Genomic DNA, 21420 nt, shown 5'->3' with positions numbered 1-21420 from the left:
TCAGTAAAAAGGACAGCCTTAAGAGCTGAGTCCTCTGTCCTCATGACGTTAAGAAATGATGTTGTTCAGGCAAAGCATTAGACAAGAACGTGTACCGCCACCACTTCAGAGGAGGCTGTGCCCAGGAGACTGGGCAGGAGGGCATCAGCATCAAGCACGTTTCTGCCTCTCATGGACATCTCCTGCTGGACTGCTTAGCAGCACCTGTCCGTGTGGCTTGTGCTGTAGAACAGTCGGTGGCTATGAGAAAATACTCTGGGGTGAAGTATTGATAAGATTGCTGATGACTGAGGGTCATGTCCATGAGTGCAGCTGTGGAGCAGTTTGCAGCAACAGTAGAGCTCCTGAGTAGCATTTGGTTGATGCTCTCTGTATAGTCACTCAGAGGAGATCACCTCTCAACTTAGGCATCCAAAGTGATTCTAACAAGCTCATCCCACCTCTTCACCTCCTTTATTCTTCCTAGCTTGACTGAATGAGTTCTGGCAACCAGTTAATTGAACAAATGGGCTAAGTCTCTGGAAATTAGCCTATTTACCTCCAGGCCGTCATTTCCTCTGTAGCTGTAGGTTAAACAATGTGTATGTTGGAGAGGGAATTCTGTGGTACATCTCTCTATGTTTCTTAATATTGCATTGTTTCATTTTATTACTGTACTGTGAAATACTTTGTTTACCTTGGCTTGTAGCTTCAATTTTTTTTATATCTTCCTTGGCTTGTAGCTTCAGTATTTATTGGTATCGTTTCCATTTCATAATTTTCACGTAAATTACCATGAATAAACTTGTTTTTCTTGCCTGTCACTTACTGTTTGCTTTATCACTAGTTACCTCTTGATGAGCTAATAAGATATTGCACAATTCTAGGCCATTAACAGTAACAAATGGACCAAGAAATAGACCATAATTTTCTGCCAAGCTAAAATGACTTCTGAATTTTTGTCATTCTTTTCTCAGTTGTAACCAGATTGTTTTATGGCAGCATTTCCTTTTCATCACTGTTGCTCAATGTTCTTGTTCTTTTTGAAACCTCAGCAGGAACTTTTAAAATAATTGACCAAAAGATTTGTACCTTAGAGCAGAAGTGGTGTTAGCAAAATATCAATGAAATTCGGAAGCATAGCACAATATACAGTTCAAAGCACCTAAAATAAAGTAACCCAGTGTTAACAAATCACCTTAATTAGTGTGTACATTTTTTTTTTAATGGAGAAAACGATTAACCAAGCTGTATTTTTTTTCAGCGATATTCAAGGCAAACAGTTTGAGCAGGTAGATTTTTAGTTAGTAAACAGATACAGCTGTCTGTAGTTTTAACAATTAAGAAAAATGCCTTGCTTGGCCACCAGTAATGTAAATAAATATTTATGCTGTGCTTGTGCAGACGCCTGCTGCATGCTTTCACTTTAGCAGGTTCATACTACATGTGTATACATATATCTGTATGTACAGGTTTATATACTTGTGTATCATATATCTATATCTTGACTGATGGAAAAGACAAAGCATCTGGAGTAAACTATTAATCACAGTATGGTGTACAGGTATGGGTCTGGCTTTCAAGAGAAATAAAATGGCTTAGCATCGATATGCAGATACTAATTACAGTATGCTAAGACAAATGGCCTGATTTCTTTTCCCAGAGCTGTTACTCCTAGTGCTTTAGAGATACTTTCTGCATTGATTAGATCCAGTTCACACTTTTCGAGGTTGTCCTTTACAGCCATTTAGCAGTTAGAAGCTTTTATTTTTTACAAAACAACTAGAGAACAAGAAAGTAGCTTCAAAGTAATCCTTGGATGGCATACCAGCACAAGCTATCAGCTTCAGGTGCTGCTTTCAAAACTGCAGCTATTGAGTTGATCTTAATCCTTCAAGCTCAGGTAAGTTTCTTCATGGATTAAAGAGCTGACTCAGTATCTACTCTGAAACTTTTAAAGCTTTTCTGATGACAAGTGTCAGTTGTCTTTCCTTCATAGCTGTTCCAGTGGCATTTGTTGGTCTCTGTAGACTTTCCTGGGTTGAGCTGTATGTATGTGACACTTTGGTTTTACTGCAAGTTTGTTTAACTGTAGGTAGTTTACTTCCCCCCCCCCCAAAAAAAAAAAAGCTAGTGGATGCCCTCATCCTATTACTATTTCTGACTTTTCGGTGAAGGTCCCAGGAGAATTGCGGGGGCAAGAAACAAAAAAGAGAGTTAGCACTAATAATAATAACCTTTCTCACACCTGATGTGAGCCTTGGTACTGTCATTCTGAGCCTTGCACTTGAAGCTCCGTGTTGGTATTTGCGGTGCAGCACCAAGTTCTCCAGAAGTTTGAAAGAAAGAAGCAATCACTCTAGCTGGTGCTTCACCTCCAGCCCCATTTCCATGAGCTTCTTCCTTGGGCTGTCTCTAGTTTAGTGAAAAAGGAGCTCAAGATGACTCAGGTGTCAGTCACATCAAATTTTGAGTCCCGGTTATGATGGCCTTTGTGATGAGACCTGTGTGGAAGCCTCGTTGGCAAGGATTTGGATTTGTTTTGCTATTGCAGCATTGCTGGGTACTGCAACCTTCTTTCTTGGGAGGAAGAGAAAGCTACAGATGGAAGTTTTGTTCCTTGTGTTAGCAAGCTGTGTGGGAGCTGGGGGAAAAGATTGCATGCAGCAGGGACTGGCAGCTGGAGGCTGCTCAGAGAGTACCCATGTGCTCTGAGCCTAATACCAGCAGGGTTACTGGGGCTACTCTTGCTGGAGGCAATCTTTGGAGCTCAGCTAGATGCCTTTCCCAGAGGACCGAGCTGAGTAGGACCTGGCAAATCATCTACATATATTCCTTCACTTACTTCTGCTGCTGCACTAAGAAAATGGGAATGCAGCTCCCTGTGTGGTTGGACTATGGCCAACCACGTTGCCCTATAGCTTCAGCACCACATAAGTCCTGCTTTGGTAAGCTTTTTGTTGAAACTGGGATAGCCAGTGTGGTTTTAAAGTGACATTTTGAATATGCTGAGTCAGAGTTGATTGGTCAATGGCTAAATGCTGGCAAGTAGGATTTCACAGAGCTGTGAAAAATAGATGCTACACGGATAGGACTACAGAAAGGAGGATGTTCCATGGTAGATATATGGTAGGCAATCCTTAGAGCATATCTGATGTCCAGTCTTCAGAAGAAAGAGGAGGCAGAGCTGTGCGTGGACTTCAAAATAGAAATGTTGACAGAAAATTGCTTTGCATCTAAAGTGATTTCAGTAGGGGTAGAAATAAAGTAGTAGGAGGAGATAGTTATTTTTGTTTATCTTTGAGAAAATACAAGGGAGAGCTAAAACTAAAAAAAGGGGAGGAGGACAGGCAGGATAAAACACTAAAAAGAAACAGGAAGGTTGGAGAGAACTTTGCATGACAAGCAGAAGGAAAGAAAGACTGTCAGAGACAGCATGGCACAGTGGGCTGGAGCAAGCTGTAGGAGAATGTCAAAGCAGTTATTCTTCCCTTCCTCTTTCCCTCCCCAGTAACTATTTATGTTGTGGTTTGGATTTTTTGGTTTGGTTTTATTTGCTTGACCTGGAGTGTGTTGTAAAATTTAAGTCACTGTCGTCCACTGCAGTAGCTGTGTACTCCAGCAGTACAGCTGTTAACCTTCTAATGTTGCCCTTGCAGCTGTACATCTGTTGAAAGTAATGTGGCACCCAAGTCTTTGAGCCTGCAACTGATGGAATTACTCCTAATTTAAAGTGATGTTTTTGGGAGCAGGTTCTGTTCAGAACCAGAAGTCATGTATGAGCCTGGCAGACAGAGAACTGTGTGTCCTGGGAGTCTGAGAAGGTCTTGACCAGATTTACTGCTGCAATGTGAATTCTTTTGCATATAGTTAGATGTATATATGGATGTCAGGAGAATCAAGGCCTGACTTATGAATTATTTAGGCTCGTGATTTGTGAATTATTTAAGGTAACTTGTGAAACTGATGGCAGATGTGTAGTGGGTCATGCTTGTGATGTTGGTTGATGCTTGAGATGGGGGGGCTTAGATGTGATTCCCAGGTTTTTTGATGACCTACTCAATGTCTCAAAGGCAGGCTGTTCAGTTTGGTGATGGCAGTATTGTTCATGCATGTTACCTTTACTTTCAGAACATCTTGCTGAATTCAGGGGTCAGGTTCAGTTCTTTTTCATTAGGAGAGATACTGCTACTTCTTTTGGAAATGTTGGGTAAATAAATGTTTATGATGCCAAATGATTTTTCTATAGTAAGTATTTTTTAAAAATTCAGCATGGAAGTGTTCTGACCCTATAATCTTTTCTAATCTTAACAGGACTTTACAGACTCCAGCACAGGTTCCAGTGGTTGTTTCTCCTGGAAATCAGCAGCTGCATACTGTAACACTCCAGACAGTGCCTCTTACTACAGTTATAGCCAGCACAGATCCAGCCTCAGTAACAGCAGCCCAAAAATTCATTTTACAAGCCATTCCGACTTCACAAGCCATGACGGTTCTTAAAGAAAACGTCATGGTACAGTCTCAGAAGCCAGTCTCGCCTCCTTCCTCAATTGTGCTGAGCCCAGCACAAGTTCAGCAGGTGCTCACCAGCAGTGTGCAGACAATTTGCAATGGAACAGTCAACATGGCTTCGTCTCCATCCTTCAGTGCCACTACCCCCGTGGTGACATTTTCGCCTAGCAGCTCCCAGGTGATGTCTCATCCGTCGGGCACAGTGATCACCTCGGTTATTAAAGCACCAGAAACCAAACAGGTTGGCGTACAAGAAGCAGTGAAGGAAGGGGGTGACAAATCAGACGATACCGAGCAGTCGGAGCAGAGTTTCCAGCAGCAGCCATTTGTGATGGTAGTGTCCAGTTCGAATGGTATCCCATCTAACATGCAAGTGAAGCAAGAAAATGAGCCATTGGAACCCAATTTGTATTAATAATTAAATAATTAAAAAAAGACCCTGTGGATGATTATTTTCATAAATGTGATGGGACCTTTCAGATATGTATATATATGATTTGATTTTGAAGCAAGATGTTGCAAAGCTACTTAATTTCTGCAGTTAATTGTTAGAATTCATGCTTTAGGATGGATTTTGATTTTCTGTTAATTGCTAAGTGTTATCATATCAATAAAATTATATATTACTCACTTTTCAAAATACAGGCATGAAGGAACATGCTTTTTATGCTATGAAGACTTCCTCCTGAGGTTGTTGGCCAAAGTTTCAAACTTCTTATTTTACATTTTCAGTCTCTTGCTGATTTACATTGTTATTGTAACCTTTTCTGTTTAATCTGTATGTGTATCACTTAACTTTTGAAGCAGCAGTTACTTTTAGTGAGACAGTTTCATTCCATGCCTTTGAATTTTTATGATTGAGTATTTGTTTCATACCAGTGAATTACATCAGTTTTAGAATTTGATAACCAGGTATCCTCTTGCATTTTTGCAGCACAAGCTCTTGTGTGTGCAAAATAGAATATACACTCCTATTGAGAGTACACAAAACATATATTCCAGTAATGGACATTGCTATGTCTATATTTTATATGAAAACATTGGATATATTTAATTACAGAAGCTAATGGCATCACTACAGGTGCAAATATTTCATACCATTTTCTGACTATGAAGCTTAACAATCTTGCTTTCTACTTCAGATTATTTTGTAAGGGGGGAGGGAAATGAAATATATACAATTTATGCAGGTTTTTGGAAATTAATACTGCAAAGAATTCTTTTTTTTTTGATTGTAAATACTGTACATTCAATGTCGCAGGGAAGTTTTTTCAGCTAATTTGTTTCCATACAAATTTTTGATAGATGCAAATAAGATCATTATGTTTAGAGGTCTAATGTTATATGTATTCATATTACAGAGTGAATTTGTATTTAAGGACAAATTTTTAAATGATGGAGCCCACTGAACCTTGGGTCCTTGTCTTTTGTATTTTTAATTGGTTTATTATGAAAATAAATCAAATGAAAAAAACATTTTTCTGTATTTACTCTGAAATGTTTTTATATTATTGTAATGTTTTGACAATTATAAACAACAAAAATACAGTGAGAAACAGGAGAAGGTGATTGGTCAGTGTGGGTCTGTGGTGGGACATGAGCAATTCATGAATCGCTTCTAAACAGACTTGAACACAACCAGCGTATTGTGGGTATCCTTTGAAACAGCAGTACTGTATGTTCTTGTAGCTCAGCTGAAGGTTGAGCTTAATTCAAGAACTGGACTTAAACTTCTCCTTTCCCATCAACTCCCACTACATTAGAGACAAACAACGCAAAATTTTGAACATAATTCTAGGGTGCCATTCATTGCAAAGGTGTTTGTAGCTTGTGCCACACAAATGTAGCTCAAACTGCGAGGGCTTCAAAACCTCGCATGTTGCAGTGTTTCAGCGGAAGGTGGATTAAAAATAAACAGACCTGGTATGATTCTATCAGTATAAAATTAAAGGAAATATGACTTTCTGTGATTGAATTCATGTGGAAGTTTTATTGATGGGTTGATAATGTTAATTATAACTTCAAGCATATGATTACTAGAAAAACTAATAGCAGAAATGTAGCAGAGGTAGTTTGGTCTAGTTGCACAGAAGTAACTCTACAAACAATTGAACAACTCTCTGCCACAGCTGCCCTGTTAATTCAGTATTTATTCCTTCTGACTCCCATGCAGTTAGGCTTCCACCTGCAAACACAACATGCTTCACCCCAATTCCAGGAAGGCTGGCCATACCCAAAACAGTGGTTGTTTATCTGGCAGCGCTCCCTGCAGCTGGGGAGTGCTGGCAATATTGCTAGGAATGTGGACAAGTGTTGTAGAAGCCTATCTGATAACAGTTCTCATCCTGAGGGCTATGTCAGATTGACGAAAGCACTGGAGAGGGAGCCTAGTTTGTTTAATGAAAGTATAAAATGGGGAGTTTTTCCTATACTACAAGTAATTAATAATTCTAGGAAACCTGAAGTGATAATGCTTGACTAACATCAGTGTTTTTAGATGTGGGGAAGTTGTTCTGGTGATTTGCTGGAAATATGAAATGAAAAAAAATCGCACCATAAAGTTACAGCTTCAGCAACAAAACTTCATGCCATAGATACAACTATTACATGGGGAAAATTATTTGTCAGCTTAGTTTATGTCAGTTGGAGAAGTGGAGAAAATAAAATCTCCAGCAGCAGTAATGTGTCTCTAGCAGCAGACTGTTGTATAACAGTGAATGGAAATCACTCTGTTCCCATATCCCTTAGGCTCTGATGTACCAGCCAGGTCGATCTGTATTTCAGACTCCCTTTGGTATGGTAAAGGAAGGGAGAAGCTGGAGTAAATCATAAAACAAGGCTCCACATTGGGAATTTGAGCCACTCCTCCCTTATCACAGCTGCCTTTGTGGCAGCAGCCAAACAAAACACGCCAGTGCAAACCCCAGCCGATTCTGAGTCAGAAATTAATAAAATTGAGGTCGCAGTTCTTCCCCGCACACGTGTGAGGCTGCAGAGGAGATAAAGGCACTTTTTTATCTCTGAGGCATTTCATAGGAGGGAGCTGGGGGAGGAGGAGGATGGAGGCCTCAGGCTGCTTTTGGGAAGCCCTGTCCACCATCCAGGCATGCTCCTGTTGTCCTGAAGGTGGGCTGGATACCCAGTGTGCAGCATCAGCTCACACACTGAGGCAAGGTATTTCTGGTTTTTATTCTGGTTTATGCAAAGCAGGGAGGTAGATGGTAACCCACAAGAGGCTGGCTCTCTGCTTATCAAAACTTCACACTAATTACAAATTTTAACAAACAAAGGTATCAGCATTCATTGGTTACAGATTATGCAACTTTTTCATTAATTAGTACTCTAACTTCTATTGCTAGTTGTATTTTCAGCTGTGCCAGGAGAGTTTTAGGTTGGACATCAGGAAGAGTTTCTTTGCAGAAGGGGTGATTAGACATTGGAATGGGCTGCCAGGGGAGGTGATGGAGTCGCCATCCCCTGAGGTGTTTAAGGAAAGACTGGATGTGGCATTCATTGCCATGGTCTAGTTGACATGGCGGTGTTGGGTCACAGGTTGCACTCAATGATCTCAGAGGTCTTTTCCCACCTAATTGATTCTGTGATCTCTTGCTTCTCATGCTAATCAGTCCACAGGCACAGTTCTTCCCCCCATTTGAGTCTGGGATCCGTTTCAAGTAGGTGCTCAATGGGTCAGTGGTTGCGATTTCCCACTGCCGGAATGGCCTTTCCCCCAGTTACTGCCCAGCCCTGCTGACTGGACTCCTGGGGGCTCTTGTCCAGACAGTCCATTCCCCTTGAAACTGTCTTTGCTTTTCCTTTAAAACAAAAGATTAGACAAGCATACGATGCTCACAGTGCAACTGCTTAATCATAACTGGACCAGCTACAGCTATCAATTAACAACTAAAAAAAATAAATTACAAGATTTGTCTTGAGGGGCTCAGCATAAAAGAGGAGGGGCAGACATTGATCTCTGCGGTGACCAGTGACAGAACCGAGGGAATGGCCTGAAGGGGTGTCAGGGGATGTTTATGTTGGATATTAGAAAAAGGTTCTTCACGCAGAGGGTGACTGGGTGCTGGAACAGCCTCCCCAAGGAAGTGGTCACAGCACCAAGCCTGACAGAGTTCAAGAAGCGTTTGGATGATACTCTCAGGCACATGGTGTGACTCATGGGGATGGTCCTGTGCAGGGCCAGGAGTTGGGCTCGATGATCCTTGGGGGTCCTTTCCCACGCAGCATGTTCTGCGACTCCGTGATCGTTCCGGCAAGGAAGGAGCCGCCGAGCCCCGCCAGGGCAGGAAGGGGCGGGCGGCCAGGGCTGAGGGAGAGGCGTCTCCTCCCGGCGCTCCCGTCGCTCCGTGTCCGGCGGGGGCGGTGCTCCGGGCGGGGCTGCGGGGCCGCTTCCTCCTCCCGTCCCGGCAGCCCCCGCGCGGCGCGGCCTTGGCGGTTTCGTGCGGACGAGGGCGCGCCGCGGCGGCTCCAGAAGTTTCCCGGGGGCGGCAATGGAGGAGGAGGAGGCGGGAGCGGGCGTCGGAGCGGCCCCTCGGCGGTGAGAGCCCACCCCGCCCCACCCGGCCCCCCCGCGGCCCCGCCGAGCCGCTCACGGCGTTTGTGTTTCCTTGGCAGGTTCTCGGACCGGGGACGTCGACCGGGACCCGGGGGCGGCGGCGCAGGTGAGGAGGCCGGGCCGGCCGGCCGGGCCGGGCCGGGCCGGGCCGGGGGGGCTCCCTGGGAGCCTGGCTCAGGGGAGGTCTGGCTGCGGGGGTGCCCAGCGCCGTCCTGTCACGGTACCTCTGTGGCAGAGAAGGAGGCGGGGGGGAAAGCAAGACAAACCAACTTTCTCTTTCGTGTAGGTAGGTGGTAGCTCACATAACTACATCAATTGCGATTTGTGGTTTAAAAAGCCCCAAGCTTTTTGGAGAAATGTATTCTGTCTTAGTTTTTATCCTACCCTGGTCTATTTTTTTCCTTTCTCTACGTTTAGCGGGGACCAGGACTGATTTTCATTTCATCTCGGCATAAAAAAATAATTTTTTTACGGTGAGAACGATCACTCACCAGGACAGCCTCCCAGCGAACGTGATGGAGTCCACATCACTGGAGGTTTTCGACACACCAATGGACAGGCTGTTGGATACCCTTCTCTAGGCTGCCTTTCCCATGAAGGGTTAGATGAGATGGTCCTTTGAGATCCCTTACAAGCTGACCTGTTCTATGATTTTGCCTGTTAACGTGTTTTAATGTGCTTTCTAGGGTTATTTTTACTTAAAGCAGATGGTTAATGGGAAGACAGAACTGGAGGGTGGACAAATATTTCTATTTAAGTGCTTGGAATGGGAGAGGATGTAAATGGTTAGTTTTGCTTGAACAGAGTAGGTAATAGGACTCTAAGATGATACTGAATTATCTTTCCACAAAGAAAATGGTATGCTAAACTTTTCAGTTCTTTGGAGTTTACCCTGTAACTTCTAAAAGTCTTTCAAAAGATAAATTACATCTAAAAAACTGGGCTTGAAATCACCAAATATATATGGCATAATAAAACTAATTCAAGACCTAAAAAAAAAAAAAAAAAAAAAAAAAGTTTTATATGGTGTGGTGAAAGACACCCACCAAAACAAACAAATCAAAAATCCCTGACACCAAAAGGTCTTCAGAAGTATTAAAGAATATTGACAGAATATGCATTTGTATTGTTTCCTGTATTAACATAGTTGTTTTACTTTTCAGTTCTTTGTACATTCAGTGCTTCAGAACATTATGTAACACATTGTGTAGGCATTATTTAATATCTGTCAGTGTCTTCTAAAATTTTTATACCAGTGTCTTCTAAAATTCCGGTGCCTTTTTTAAAACTCCTGAATTGAGTAGGCAGGTGGTGCTTGGTGGTCTCTGAGATGGTTAGTGTACATAGTTCAGTGTAGCATTTTGCTGACTTACAAGCTTGGATCTACAGGTGGTATGCCATGCTTGCATGGTCTTAGGTGAGGTCTTCTAATTCATGTCCTTAATATTTCCAATCTGGGAGACGATTCTGTATAAGTGCTGCTGTGTAATGCTTCCCTACCTTGCTAGGCTTGTGTCCAGTTGGCCTGGCATTTCTGCACTGTCTCTAGGATATTTGATTCCTTTAGTTCCTGGAGAGCATCCCTTGGTTTTCTGCACCTGGATCTGATGCAAGTGCAGGATCACCATCCTTTTTTTAATACTGTCTGAATGATAAAGCTTTGAACTCATCAGTGACTTTTTTTTCATTGTAAGTTGAAAAAGATTGCTGTGTGGAGTCAGAAAGAATCTTTAATTCACATAAACTCTTTATCATTTAGCCTGAAGGGACTCGAAAGTTCCCAATGTGTTTAGAAATAGATTTGCAATTTGGTGACATGGTAAGGGCCTTTAGAATCAAAACATGCAGAAAACACATACTTGAGTGTGAGGACAAAGTCTGAGCTTGTTGCTGATGTCCATAATCTGGACTTTCTGGTGCTAGTCAAGTATTATTTGGCTTCTCAAATAGGTTATAGGAGTTAGTTATTCTGTGCATGTGTCTGAGTGAGATGAGGTGACTTACTGATAAAAAGCCAACAAAGAGACTAGTTTCACACTGTTGGCTTTGGTTTGCTTTGGTTTTCTGGGTCTAGTTCAGTAGGAGAATCCATTCATGTGTTGCTGGCTCTAATCAATGCTTCTGTCATCAACAAAAACCACAGGGAATAATGTTTGGAGGGAGAGGTGATCTGTCATAGAAGTGACTCTGCTTGTGAATGTGCCTGCAATGTTCAGTGTCAGACTCAGACCCTGCTTGGTTTTGAGTGTCAAAAGTGCTTCACCTCTCAGCATAATATGAACTAATTTTAATATGTGAGTTTCCTCATGTCCCTCCCATGTGCAGTAGCTATAGCCATGAGTATTTCTGTAATGACAACTGCTGTTGAATGACTTTAAATCTTAGGAGGGCATCAGTTACAATTGTCTTCTGCCTGCCACTTTCTTCAGAGACCCCCCCCAAGGATTTAGATTTATGTGCTGCATCTGTATATAGGTTTGTGTATCTTAACACTGGTAAGAACTCATGCTAGGGCTAAAAGAAGCTGTTCTGGCCACTTAACTAGTTGGCACGAATGGTTTATGTGACATCTGTTAAACAGAAAAAAATACTGATCTGAACTAGAACTAAGGCAAGTCCTCCTTCTCTTCTTTTTTCTCTGGCTTGGTGGGACAGAGTTTTGGCAGCTGTGCTGTATGAATATTTATGCAGGTTTAAAGCTTGTATCTTAGCTACATTCATGCTTGCTAGATTCCAAGTAGAAGTCTGAGTAGAAGTCAACTTAGCAAACAAAGTTACTGTAATGTAGCAATGTACTGTAGTGGCTTTGGAAGACTTACTGTCTTCTAGCAAAGAGGAAGAACTTCTCTGAGCAATAAGGAAAGAATTGGAGGTGGTCTCTCCAGGTGTGTACTGTCACTGTGATGTTACTCTATGTGCAAAAGTCATGAACTTCTCTCATAGAGAACAAAGTATAATTGTTTCAATTCATGTATCCAGTGATTTCTCCTAGCAAGGGACTACTTTATGCTTATTTCCCTTGTGCAACAATATATCCTCTGAGGCCTGTGCTCCCTCAGTCTTTTGTTCTCCTGCTTTTGTGCTCAGCATTTGAAACAATCTCTTATGCTCAATAATATGTTATGTGGTATTTCATTGTGTTACAGTGCTTTGAGCATGTTATCCCCGCACAAGTGTCCTGACATAGTGTATTGACTTCCAAATTCCTAATACTGCACTGCTCTCTCAAATCCAGTGGACCTGCTGAGAATTGTAGGAAGGCCTTTGGAATACAAAGGGTCATCTCTGTGTGAGATTTCACGTTTAAAGCATTTGAAAGTCCTGTTTCCTTCTCAATAAGAAACAGACTGCTTGAATTTGATATAATTGGCAGGTTGCTTGTACTTCAAGCTCTGATGTTTAAGCTTTGTGGCTGAGAACTAAATGCCAGTTAGGATGTTATCATCTGAAATGTCTCATAGTTGACAGAGTTTAGTATTGTTTTTATGGGGACTTCAGAGGTACCACTTAATTTTTTATTGCCATGTGTGTTTACAGGAACTGACAACAGCTTTGGAAAAGAATCCAGATGATGCTGAATGTTACTGTCAACGAGCTTATGCTCATATTCTTCTACAGAAATATGCTGGTAACATCTTCAGACAACACTAAGAATCCTCTTACCAAGTGTATTATAACACGTTCTTTACAGAAGATGTCTTCAATCTGAAGCCAAATACAGTAATGAAAGAAAGTGTTATCTGTAACTTAATATGATGCTTTTACAGTTAGTACATAATTTTGTAGTTTTCTTTGATTTGTTTCAGCAAAACTTTCAATTATTTGGGTACTCCAGGGTCCCAGCTTTCTGTTTGATTTCAGCCTACTATTATCTTGGCAGCTTTTTTTAAGTAGACTTTTTAGGCAGTTGTCAAGATTTGTGTTCTAAGTGTCTTCCATCGTTATGTTCTTGGTAGAGAATGAATCCTGTCATGGTAGGAAAGTGATAAGTGAATAATACCTCGTAAAAAGATTAGCTGAATAAGATTTGCTTTGTTTTTTTCTTTCCAGTAAAAACCAAACAAACAGATTCACAGTCTGGATCTAAGTAGAGGATTTCACTAAATGAAAGTCATGCTACGTCTTACATAAGAGCTCTGCAACTGCATGAAGGGTTCATCCATAGCAGTTGTGACTAGATTTAATTCAAATGGTGTGATTTGTGTACAATCCAAGAAAGCTAACATAGTACAACCTGAAAAAAATTCACTGCTAAAAGACTGACAATTTGCTGCTTTTTATAACATTATTATTATATTTCTCAACATTAAACTGACTTTCAACAGATGCAGTTGCAGATGCAAAGAGGAGCCTAGAACTCAACCCAAATAATGCTGTAGCGTTCCTTAGAAAAGGGTATGTATAATTTTTTGTACTTTGTGAATATTGTGATAATCTGTAGGTCAATACTAGTGTTTGGATTATGGTTCTGTACAAGCTTTTTGCAACACTGTGAATAAATTTACTGCCCTGCCGCTTGCAGCCCATCTGTAATAAAGCAGTGGTTATGCAAAGCCATTTAGTTTGAGGTGGTTATCTAAACACCCTCACCATTTCAAAACCACACCTCTTGGGTGATTTAAATTTTTACATGTGCTGTTTTAACCAATACAGCACGCCATATATAGAACGTGTATTAGACTGAAAAGTAATTACCGTTTTCTTATGTTTTTCTTTATTCTTGTCAGGTTAGGTGAATATCATATGAAAAACTATGCATCTGCTTTAGAGTCTTTCAGAGAGGGACAGAGGTTGGACAGTAAGTATTAAAATTTCTTGTGTGTACAGTACTCCTTTGCTTATGAGAAAAAAAATGGGTAATGTATTAGATTAAAGCGAAGAGTAAGGATTTTCTTTTTTAAAGGCTAATGAATTAGATGCCTGACTTTAGATATCTGACCTTTGGGAACATTTATGCAGTCACTGCATTAAAGTGTTAAACTGTTTAAAGATGTGTATCAAAGTTCTTAGCAATTAGTGTATGATTTCTTTCTTTCTTTATAAAATGGGGAGTGTTTTCCTACTTGTTGGAGGTCTTGCAAAAAAATGGTGGCAATGGTGTAATATTAAGTGTCATAGTAAAGCTTCTGAACAGAGCAGGCTCCTTATATATACCTGAAATTTCTTAAACAATTTGATATAACAGTCTTTAGAAAGAATGTGTAACTTAATGGCTGCTCAAACTGGCAAAATGGATTTTTACCTCACATTACATACCTCTTAATTACAGAAGCATATTGATTATATCTCTTTTTTTCTTAAAGTGTTGGCTCTCCAGCTGGACTTGGGCCCTTTTTAGTTTGGGAACAATTAGAGCTTTTTTTAAAACCTGACTTTATAAGCAGGAAAGGAATAGTTTAAAACAGAAAAGCTTTGGTAGAAGACATGGGAAAGCACAAAACAAAGCAATTGCAAGATGGTCGTGGCTCTCTTCTCTTTCCTCCTATCCCCCACTGTAAATAAAACCCTCATTCCATTCCTTCTCTTCCAAACAGCAAGAGGAAATGGTAAAAAAAAAAAAAGGCACCTTGAAAGGTTACACAGAGTGAAGCACTAATCTGATAAGCCTTGTCATGGTCTCAGATCTTCTAATGTGTTGTCTGATCTGTAATAGTGGCTGGGACATGAAGGCTTAGCAAAAAGTTAATTACTTTGCCTCTCCCATATAAGTGATCTTGATCCTCTCATTTAAAAGTGGAGTTTCATGGAAGTGGAAGTTAATTTGTGCTTGATGCCAAGTGATCATTCTCCCTACTATTTATGCTTGCTTAGCCTCTTTCAATGCATTAGGTCTGCTGAAACCTACTATTTTTGAAGTATTTTCCCCCTGGATAAAATGTGTTGAAATGGCCCAATAAAGGGTCTAAGTGCCAGCAGAAGTGAAGTGGCAGAGCATTGTTGGGGCAGTGGGAGTGGTGGTGGAAAGGGAATGTGGTGGAATTGCAGCAAGTCTTAGCTGTCAGTTTAGGCTGCTCTGAAATAGGAGTTAGAAATAAGAAATTTCATTAAGTTCTTTCTGTTTTGGTAGTGTGGATAACTAGTTAGTCTCCACTAGTTTGTTCAGTAGAGAGACAAGTTTGTCTTTGCAGACAAGTTCTCTATTTAGTATCTTTCCGTGAAGGAAGTAATTCCTTCCAGTGACTTTACGTAGCTTTCCTTACTTGGTAGGTAACTTTTCATATACCTCTGAACTCATCACTGGTGGATTTTGTTGAATGACTACTCTTTATTTTTTCATAGTCTTGCCTCACCCTAGGCAACCAATATGAATTTAAGTTTTTTATGTGCATAGATAACCTCACATCCTACTTATGTTATAGGGCACAACAGCACACAGAACTGCAGATGTCTTTTTACCTGATAAGTCAGTGAATACCAAGATCCTCTTGGCTAATCCAGAATCTCTGAAATACAGCACAGTATTTTGATGTGTTAAATTGCTTGACCTCTACCTGTTTTCATTTATTTTGCCATTCTTTTGCTGCTTCCTCGGTTGAAATGTTTTTGAAGCTTCTTATCAGTTCCTGATTGCTTTCACATCCGAAGATAGTTTCTGCTGTGCTTCCTGTATCTCATTACAAAATTCTGTGAGATGAGGAGTCTTCTGAAGGCCTTTTTAAAATTACAGACTTAGTTGATTCTCTTCCATATACTGCCTAATTTGCTGGCAAGTTTGTCAGCAACAGAATTTGCCTTTGTGGAATGTTTGATGGATGCCAGGTGAAAACAGCTGTGACCTTAGACATTTTGGCAACAGAATTAACTTCCAGCTAGTGCAGAGTGAACAAAGGACAGAGAAAATGTACCGCATATTGCTAAGCAGTTGATAAAGAGAGAAGACTTTAGCTGTTACTGCCTTGGGAAGAATTGCTGTGTTGGGGAATTCTTAGCTGGCAAATCTGGTTTCTTTGCCACACAAGGGGCAGAAGTACACTGGTAGACATTTCTGTTTCTTGCTGATGTAGGGACTGTTTTAAATCTTAGTCTGGAATGCTAATAATGAAGAGCTTTCTACTTGTGTAGGACTGACAAGCCCAGAGTATCACAACAAGCTTCCCATTACCCACCTACAGGGATATTGAAATAGGACCTGATATGATGAGTGGTGGAATGTGCAATGTTTCTTTATTTTATAAAATAACATTAGAAAGCAATATTCCTTTCCCTCAATTATGCAACTAGATGCATGTGGATTTTTGGAGTTCATACTGCCTTAGATAGAAGGAGTGTAATCTGTTGCTCCTTAATATGTTGTGTGGATTTAGGACAATTATACTCAGATTCTCTGGGTTTTGTTGTTTTTTTTTTGTTGTGACCACCCTGTGAATTTAATAAAGGTGGAATGGGTCAACTTTTTAAAGAAACTTCTTAGTAGGTACTTTTCCTTTTTTCTAAGAATTAGTAGATTTTCAGTAAGTGAAGACGCAATTAGGTTTTCTGAGCTAGAATTATTAATAAAAATTACTGGTAAGTTCTTTGGGAGGATAATGCATTTATAAAGAAAAAAAATTCATTTGCGTCAAATTATAAAATGTGCCAGGATGCAGGGGAAGAGGCAGTGGCTGGTGAGTGGGATCCTCTCCAGAAAACAGGGAAGATATGGTGGACTTTTCTTTTTAAGTTTGTGTCGCATAGTGATCTTAGGCCATAGTTAAAAAGAGAATTCCTCACCTGCTGCTGAAAGAGGCCAGACCAGTGGAAACTTGACTAGGTTTCTCTTTGCTTAGGCTCCTGAACCTACTTAATTTCGCTTTTGATTAATAAGCTTTGTTCCCCACTGCAAAACTTGGAAGTCTTTTTAAGTTATGGGTGCTAAATTTTGAAAATGTTGATCAATTTAGGTTACAGGGGAGCTCTGGAGCTCATAGAATTCCATGCTATGGCCAAAAGCAGTATTAACTTGGAACTTGTATGTGTTTGCTTGGGTCCTTCTACCATGGTTTTCCAAGCATCTCCAAGACTGAAGATTCCACAGTCTCTTTGGGCAACCTACTTCAGTGTTTCACCACTCTTTTAGTAAAAAAACTTTTAAGATGCCTGATGGGATAGCAGAAGAAAAGGGAAGAGGAAATGGCTTGAGGAGTGAGTGGGGTAGCAATTTTATGACCTCAGGTGCATCTCAAAATTTATGTACATTTTTATATTTGAAGGAGTTGGGGTGCATACTTCGCATAAATGCAGTGGAGTCAGATTTGGTGTTACATCCGTGTTTGTTGGGAACTCTTTTGTTGACCTCCTTTGCTGGATAGTTGCAGTGTGAAATCCCTCAGTGTGAATTCTCTCTGTTGTAAAAAGAGAGGGAGTTAAGCTATTCTTAGTAGTTGGTCAGTAATGTTGCCGCTTTTTTACTTTCTTGACTGTGAAAGATTTTTCTAGGAATTTTGATGAAGTAAGATGGTTGTTCTGTTGTTACACTGCTACCTTTTTAGCTGCTTTCCATTGAATTCATTTCTGTCTGGGGAACTTGCTTCCTAGAATATCAAGGTCTTCCTAAGCTTCTGGGATTTTGATTCATAGGATTGAATTGGCACCTGTGTATTTCTTAAAACTTTCTGAAACTTTATTTGTGTTTGTTTGTATGAAACCATCTGGAGAAAATACTTGGTGTTTGTGAAAACTAGCGGAACTTTGGGTTGTCCCCAGAACAGACTGTCTCTTCTGACATTTCTCTAGAGAGGAAGTGTGACTGTTTGAAAATATAGTTTGAAGAAAAATGGAAAAATGTGTAAAAACTGTACTTCTTGCTTTCTAAGCAGTTACACAGGGTTGAACAGGCTGGAAAGCAATAGCATGTGTGGGTCAGCTATTTAGACAAAATCTAGTGTCCTACAAATTAATTTGATTTTAATTAAATATAATTAAATAGTGGAGCTGTGCAAAAATACTTTATTTAAACTCTGTCACTGAAGTGGCAGAGGTTACAAGAAGATAATAGGAAATACTACTTTTTTTAGTAAATTGATGCAATTTGGTGCAAGTTTGGGATGGATTTGTTCTAGTTGGCAATTGAGAAGAACTTTTCTTCATGCAGTACGTGGAGTGCTTGAAGAGTTTTAACGTTACTGTGTTTGATCTCTTCTAGATGTAGATGATACCTTTACTATTTGGATTAAAAGATGTGAAGAAACATTAAACGGTAAGAAAAAACACATTTACTTCATAAGGGATTTGATTTGCCCTGTGCTTTGAAGCTGTGTCATGTTTTTCAAAGATTCACCAGTTTCCTCTTACTTAAAATAATGGTTTTTTAAAAAAATCCCACTCAGAGCACTTGTGTACTTCAGATTTAGAGGAACATTAATATTAGGCTTTTAGTGTAATAATTAGCTGTGACGGGGGAGTACCTATTTGGAGTTCAGACAGTCATAATTAATTTTAACTTACCTTCATACACAACTGCAAACTAATTTTGACTGTAGAAGCGTGTGTGACCTTGCTGTCTAAAAACCGACATCAAAATAAATTTTCAAGTCTTACAGAATATAAAGTTGGAAAGAGGTGGAAATTTGGTGTCTTATCTGTGATAGTCACTGAGTGTGAGTATAGTTTCCTTTCATACTGTCTTTCAGACAGACACCCCTGACAACTTATCCACGGTGCTTAAACTGTGGATTTTAATGAGATAGAGCAGAGTGACCGATGTAGTTTTTTCCTCTGCCTGTTGTGACTTTCCCTCCTCTTTGTGGTGCACACTGGAGAACAGGACAGTAAAACAAGTTCGTGTCAACCTGTTCACTAAATCCAAATAAAGCAGAACCCTTTTGTGTTGCATAGGAATGAAAAAAATTCTGCTTTGTGAAATGTTTTTGCCAAGTTTAATTTTATTCGGAGAAATTAGTTAAGTGATTGGCATGCACAGTCTTACTTGTAAAGAGTTATCTTGGGTGACAGCTTTCTCTGCCCTCTCAAGGGCGTTATCCTGAATATTCACTGTCTTGTCTTTTTTGAGCCATTTTCTTAATTCTCTGATACGCTAGCAAAACAAAACCAAACCACCAACAAAACAACAACTCTGATTTTTTTCATTACAGCTTAATATTCCTTTTTTTGATCTTTCTCTCTTTTTGGCAGCGTGCGTTATAAACAAGCAAAGAGAAAATTTGTTTCTTTTCAAACATTTAATCTGAAGTTTTAAATTTTAAAAATTTTAAATTTAAATTTTTAGGAAAAATTATTTGGAAGAGGGACTACTGAGCTATAGTTTAGATGCAAGTATTACAATATATATTTTAGGTCATACAAGTGAATTTCTCCGCCAAATTTTCATCTCATTCCTCAGTGAAGTTTGCCTAGCATGACATAGAAGTTTGATGAGAACTTTGTGCTTGCCCTATAGATGGATGGATGATAAGCCTAGTGCAGACTCCCAGAAAGTGATATTTTTTAAAACTCATGTTTGCTGTGATGTTGCTTTGATTAAATAGGTCTGTATTGGCTTCTGGTAAGCAAGGAAAAGTAATGGAAATTTTGTTCATTCAGTTAAACAGAACATGCTTTATGTTAGAGTTGTTCCTTTACACAAGTTGCTGATTGAAGTCTGGTTAAAAAGTAGAGCACAGTACTAGAGGTAGAACTGACATGTTTTACTGTTGCGACTGGAGTAAGTGCAGGATGTCTGGAGTAACTGAAGAAAACTACAATAAGATTATGCCTCATAAGTTCAATATGTCTCTTTCTGAAAGTGCAACTCTTTTCTTTCTGCAGCATCACAGACAGATTTGGTAAGATGTTTTCCTTAATATGTTTATTATCTCGATTTCTTTGTTAAGCTAAAGCATACTTTTGTGCTTCAGTGGTTTTCCAGGCATTAAAAATAATCTTTTTTTATTGTCTGCAATTCTAAATATGTAATTTTTCTTCTAAACATGAGTGCTTTTATTTGAGACCCAGGTTGCAAAATTTGAACCCTGAAAACCCTTAGGAATGGCATACAAATCTGGCAATTACTGTATGTTTATTGAGTTAAATTTTAACTTTCCAGCTTTCCGTCTGAGACCCAATTTACAAATCAACCAGCTCATGGTGTCGGTACTAACTTGATTAGGATTGCTAGAAACTAACTTTATTTTTCTCAAAGCTTGCAAGTGGGTTGTGCAGGCTTTTCTTCTGCTATAATGTGCTCAGCTTTCGGGGGTTTCTTTATTGGAAGTATTCATAAGAAATGTTAACATTGACCTCTCCTTTTGTTTTTTCTTGAGACAAAAAAAGAAAGGCAATTTGCATTGGGTGTTCTTCTCCCTCTTTAATAGTTACTTATATTTTTTATATTTTAAGAATAGGGTGGAGGAGAAAGTGTACAGAAAACATGGTGATTGTATGTAATGACAAATCTCAGAGTTAAAAGGTTTTTATGTTTAAAGGTTGGACCTTGAGCTTTTAGACCTATTTCAGGTTTCCTTCATGATTTATAGATTAACAGCCTAGTCACTGTATGTTTTCCAGGTATACATCTTATCCAGGAAGAAGGGACTTAAAGATGAATTTAACTATTTATAAAATGACTGACCAATATATTCTGAGTTACAGATTGACATATTTAATGTAAATTGAAACTTTTTTAATCTGGCATAAATGGCTAGGAGAACAGTGAAGAGCTTCACCTGTAAGTTAATGGTCATACAAAAATCAAGACAAGGGGAGCAGTTGATATGAAAATTATTTGTGTCTTTGAAAAGTACTTCATGGTATATTTTCACTTGCACTGATGTAACTTTCTTTCCAACTGAATATGCTTCAAGTAGAATATGCAGCAGCAACCTCTGCCACCAAAGATCAAGTAAGTTGACTTCAGCTTTACCATGAGATTTAAAATAATTGACATATAACTGCTCTTTGGCTTGGGGATTAGAGAAGCAAGAATAATGACTGTAGAAATTTTTTGGGGGTAACTTTAAAAACGTGGCGGTCTAAGTGAAGTCTTTCTCAGTGTCATCACTTTTGTTCAGACTGAATGGTACTTTCAGGAGAGTTAAACCTCACTGGATAGAGGGCAGTAGCATAAGCATTCTGGCTTCTGTTTCTAATTCTCATGCTGAGCTTAATTCAAAGCCTGTTCCATTGTGTCTAGTGTAGGTAATGTTTTTAAGATCCTGAACTAAAAAGTGTATTCAATTTATAGAAACCAAACATTGGTTAAGAAAGTGATCTAATTTTGATAATGCTGCTTGATTTAAAAGTTATTTGTTCTTTAACTAGTTATCTTGTCAATTTTGCAACTGCTTTTTCAGAGGAAGGGGAAGAAATCTTCCTTTATATGTCTTCTCTCACCCATTAACAACCTACAGGTACTGCTGCAGGTTTTGCTATTCATCTGTTTAGCT

The 21420-nt window shown here is 39.5% G+C and overlaps 2 protein-coding genes across 8 annotated transcripts in view; both read left to right on the top strand.

Moving 5' to 3' along the window:
• Window positions 1-5965, top strand: part of ELF1 (E74 like ETS transcription factor 1) — an 81139-nt gene extending 75174 nt beyond the window's left edge. For 6 of the 7 annotated variants that reach the window (XM_018071209.2, XM_018071210.1, XM_018071211.1 and 3 more), the window contains one exon: window positions 4294-4906. In XM_018071209.2, the coding sequence (XP_017926698.1) occupies window positions 4294-4906 (613 nt within the window). Of the gene's footprint in view, window positions 1-4293 lie in introns of all 7 variants that reach the window. The other variant, XM_008934590.3, reaches the window with a different exon arrangement.
• Window positions 5966-8701: 2736 nt separating this feature from the next.
• The window catches only part of SUGT1 (SGT1 homolog, MIS12 kinetochore complex assembly cochaperone), a 29181-nt gene continuing 16462 nt past the window's right edge, over window positions 8702-21420 (top strand). Inside the window, exons 1-8 of the mRNA XM_029960917.1 lie at window positions 8702-9043; window positions 9075-9167; window positions 12599-12689; window positions 13387-13456; window positions 13789-13859; window positions 18183-18236; window positions 19805-19821; window positions 20842-20876. Of these exons, the coding sequence (XP_029816777.1) occupies window positions 8702-9043; window positions 9075-9167; window positions 12599-12689; window positions 13387-13456; window positions 13789-13859; window positions 18183-18236; window positions 19805-19821; window positions 20842-20876 (773 nt within the window). The remainder of the gene's footprint in view (window positions 9044-9074; window positions 9168-12598; window positions 12690-13386; window positions 13457-13788; window positions 13860-18182; window positions 18237-19804; window positions 19822-20841; window positions 20877-21420) is intronic.

Source organism: Manacus vitellinus, unplaced genomic scaffold (assembly GCF_001715985.3).
Source record: "Manacus vitellinus isolate BGI_N305 unplaced genomic scaffold, ASM171598v3 scaffold_2_pilon, whole genome shotgun sequence".
In the NCBI taxonomy this organism is placed as follows: domain Eukaryota; kingdom Metazoa; phylum Chordata; class Aves; order Passeriformes; family Pipridae; genus Manacus; species Manacus vitellinus.
This window is presented reverse-complemented; position numbering and strand designations above follow the sequence as displayed.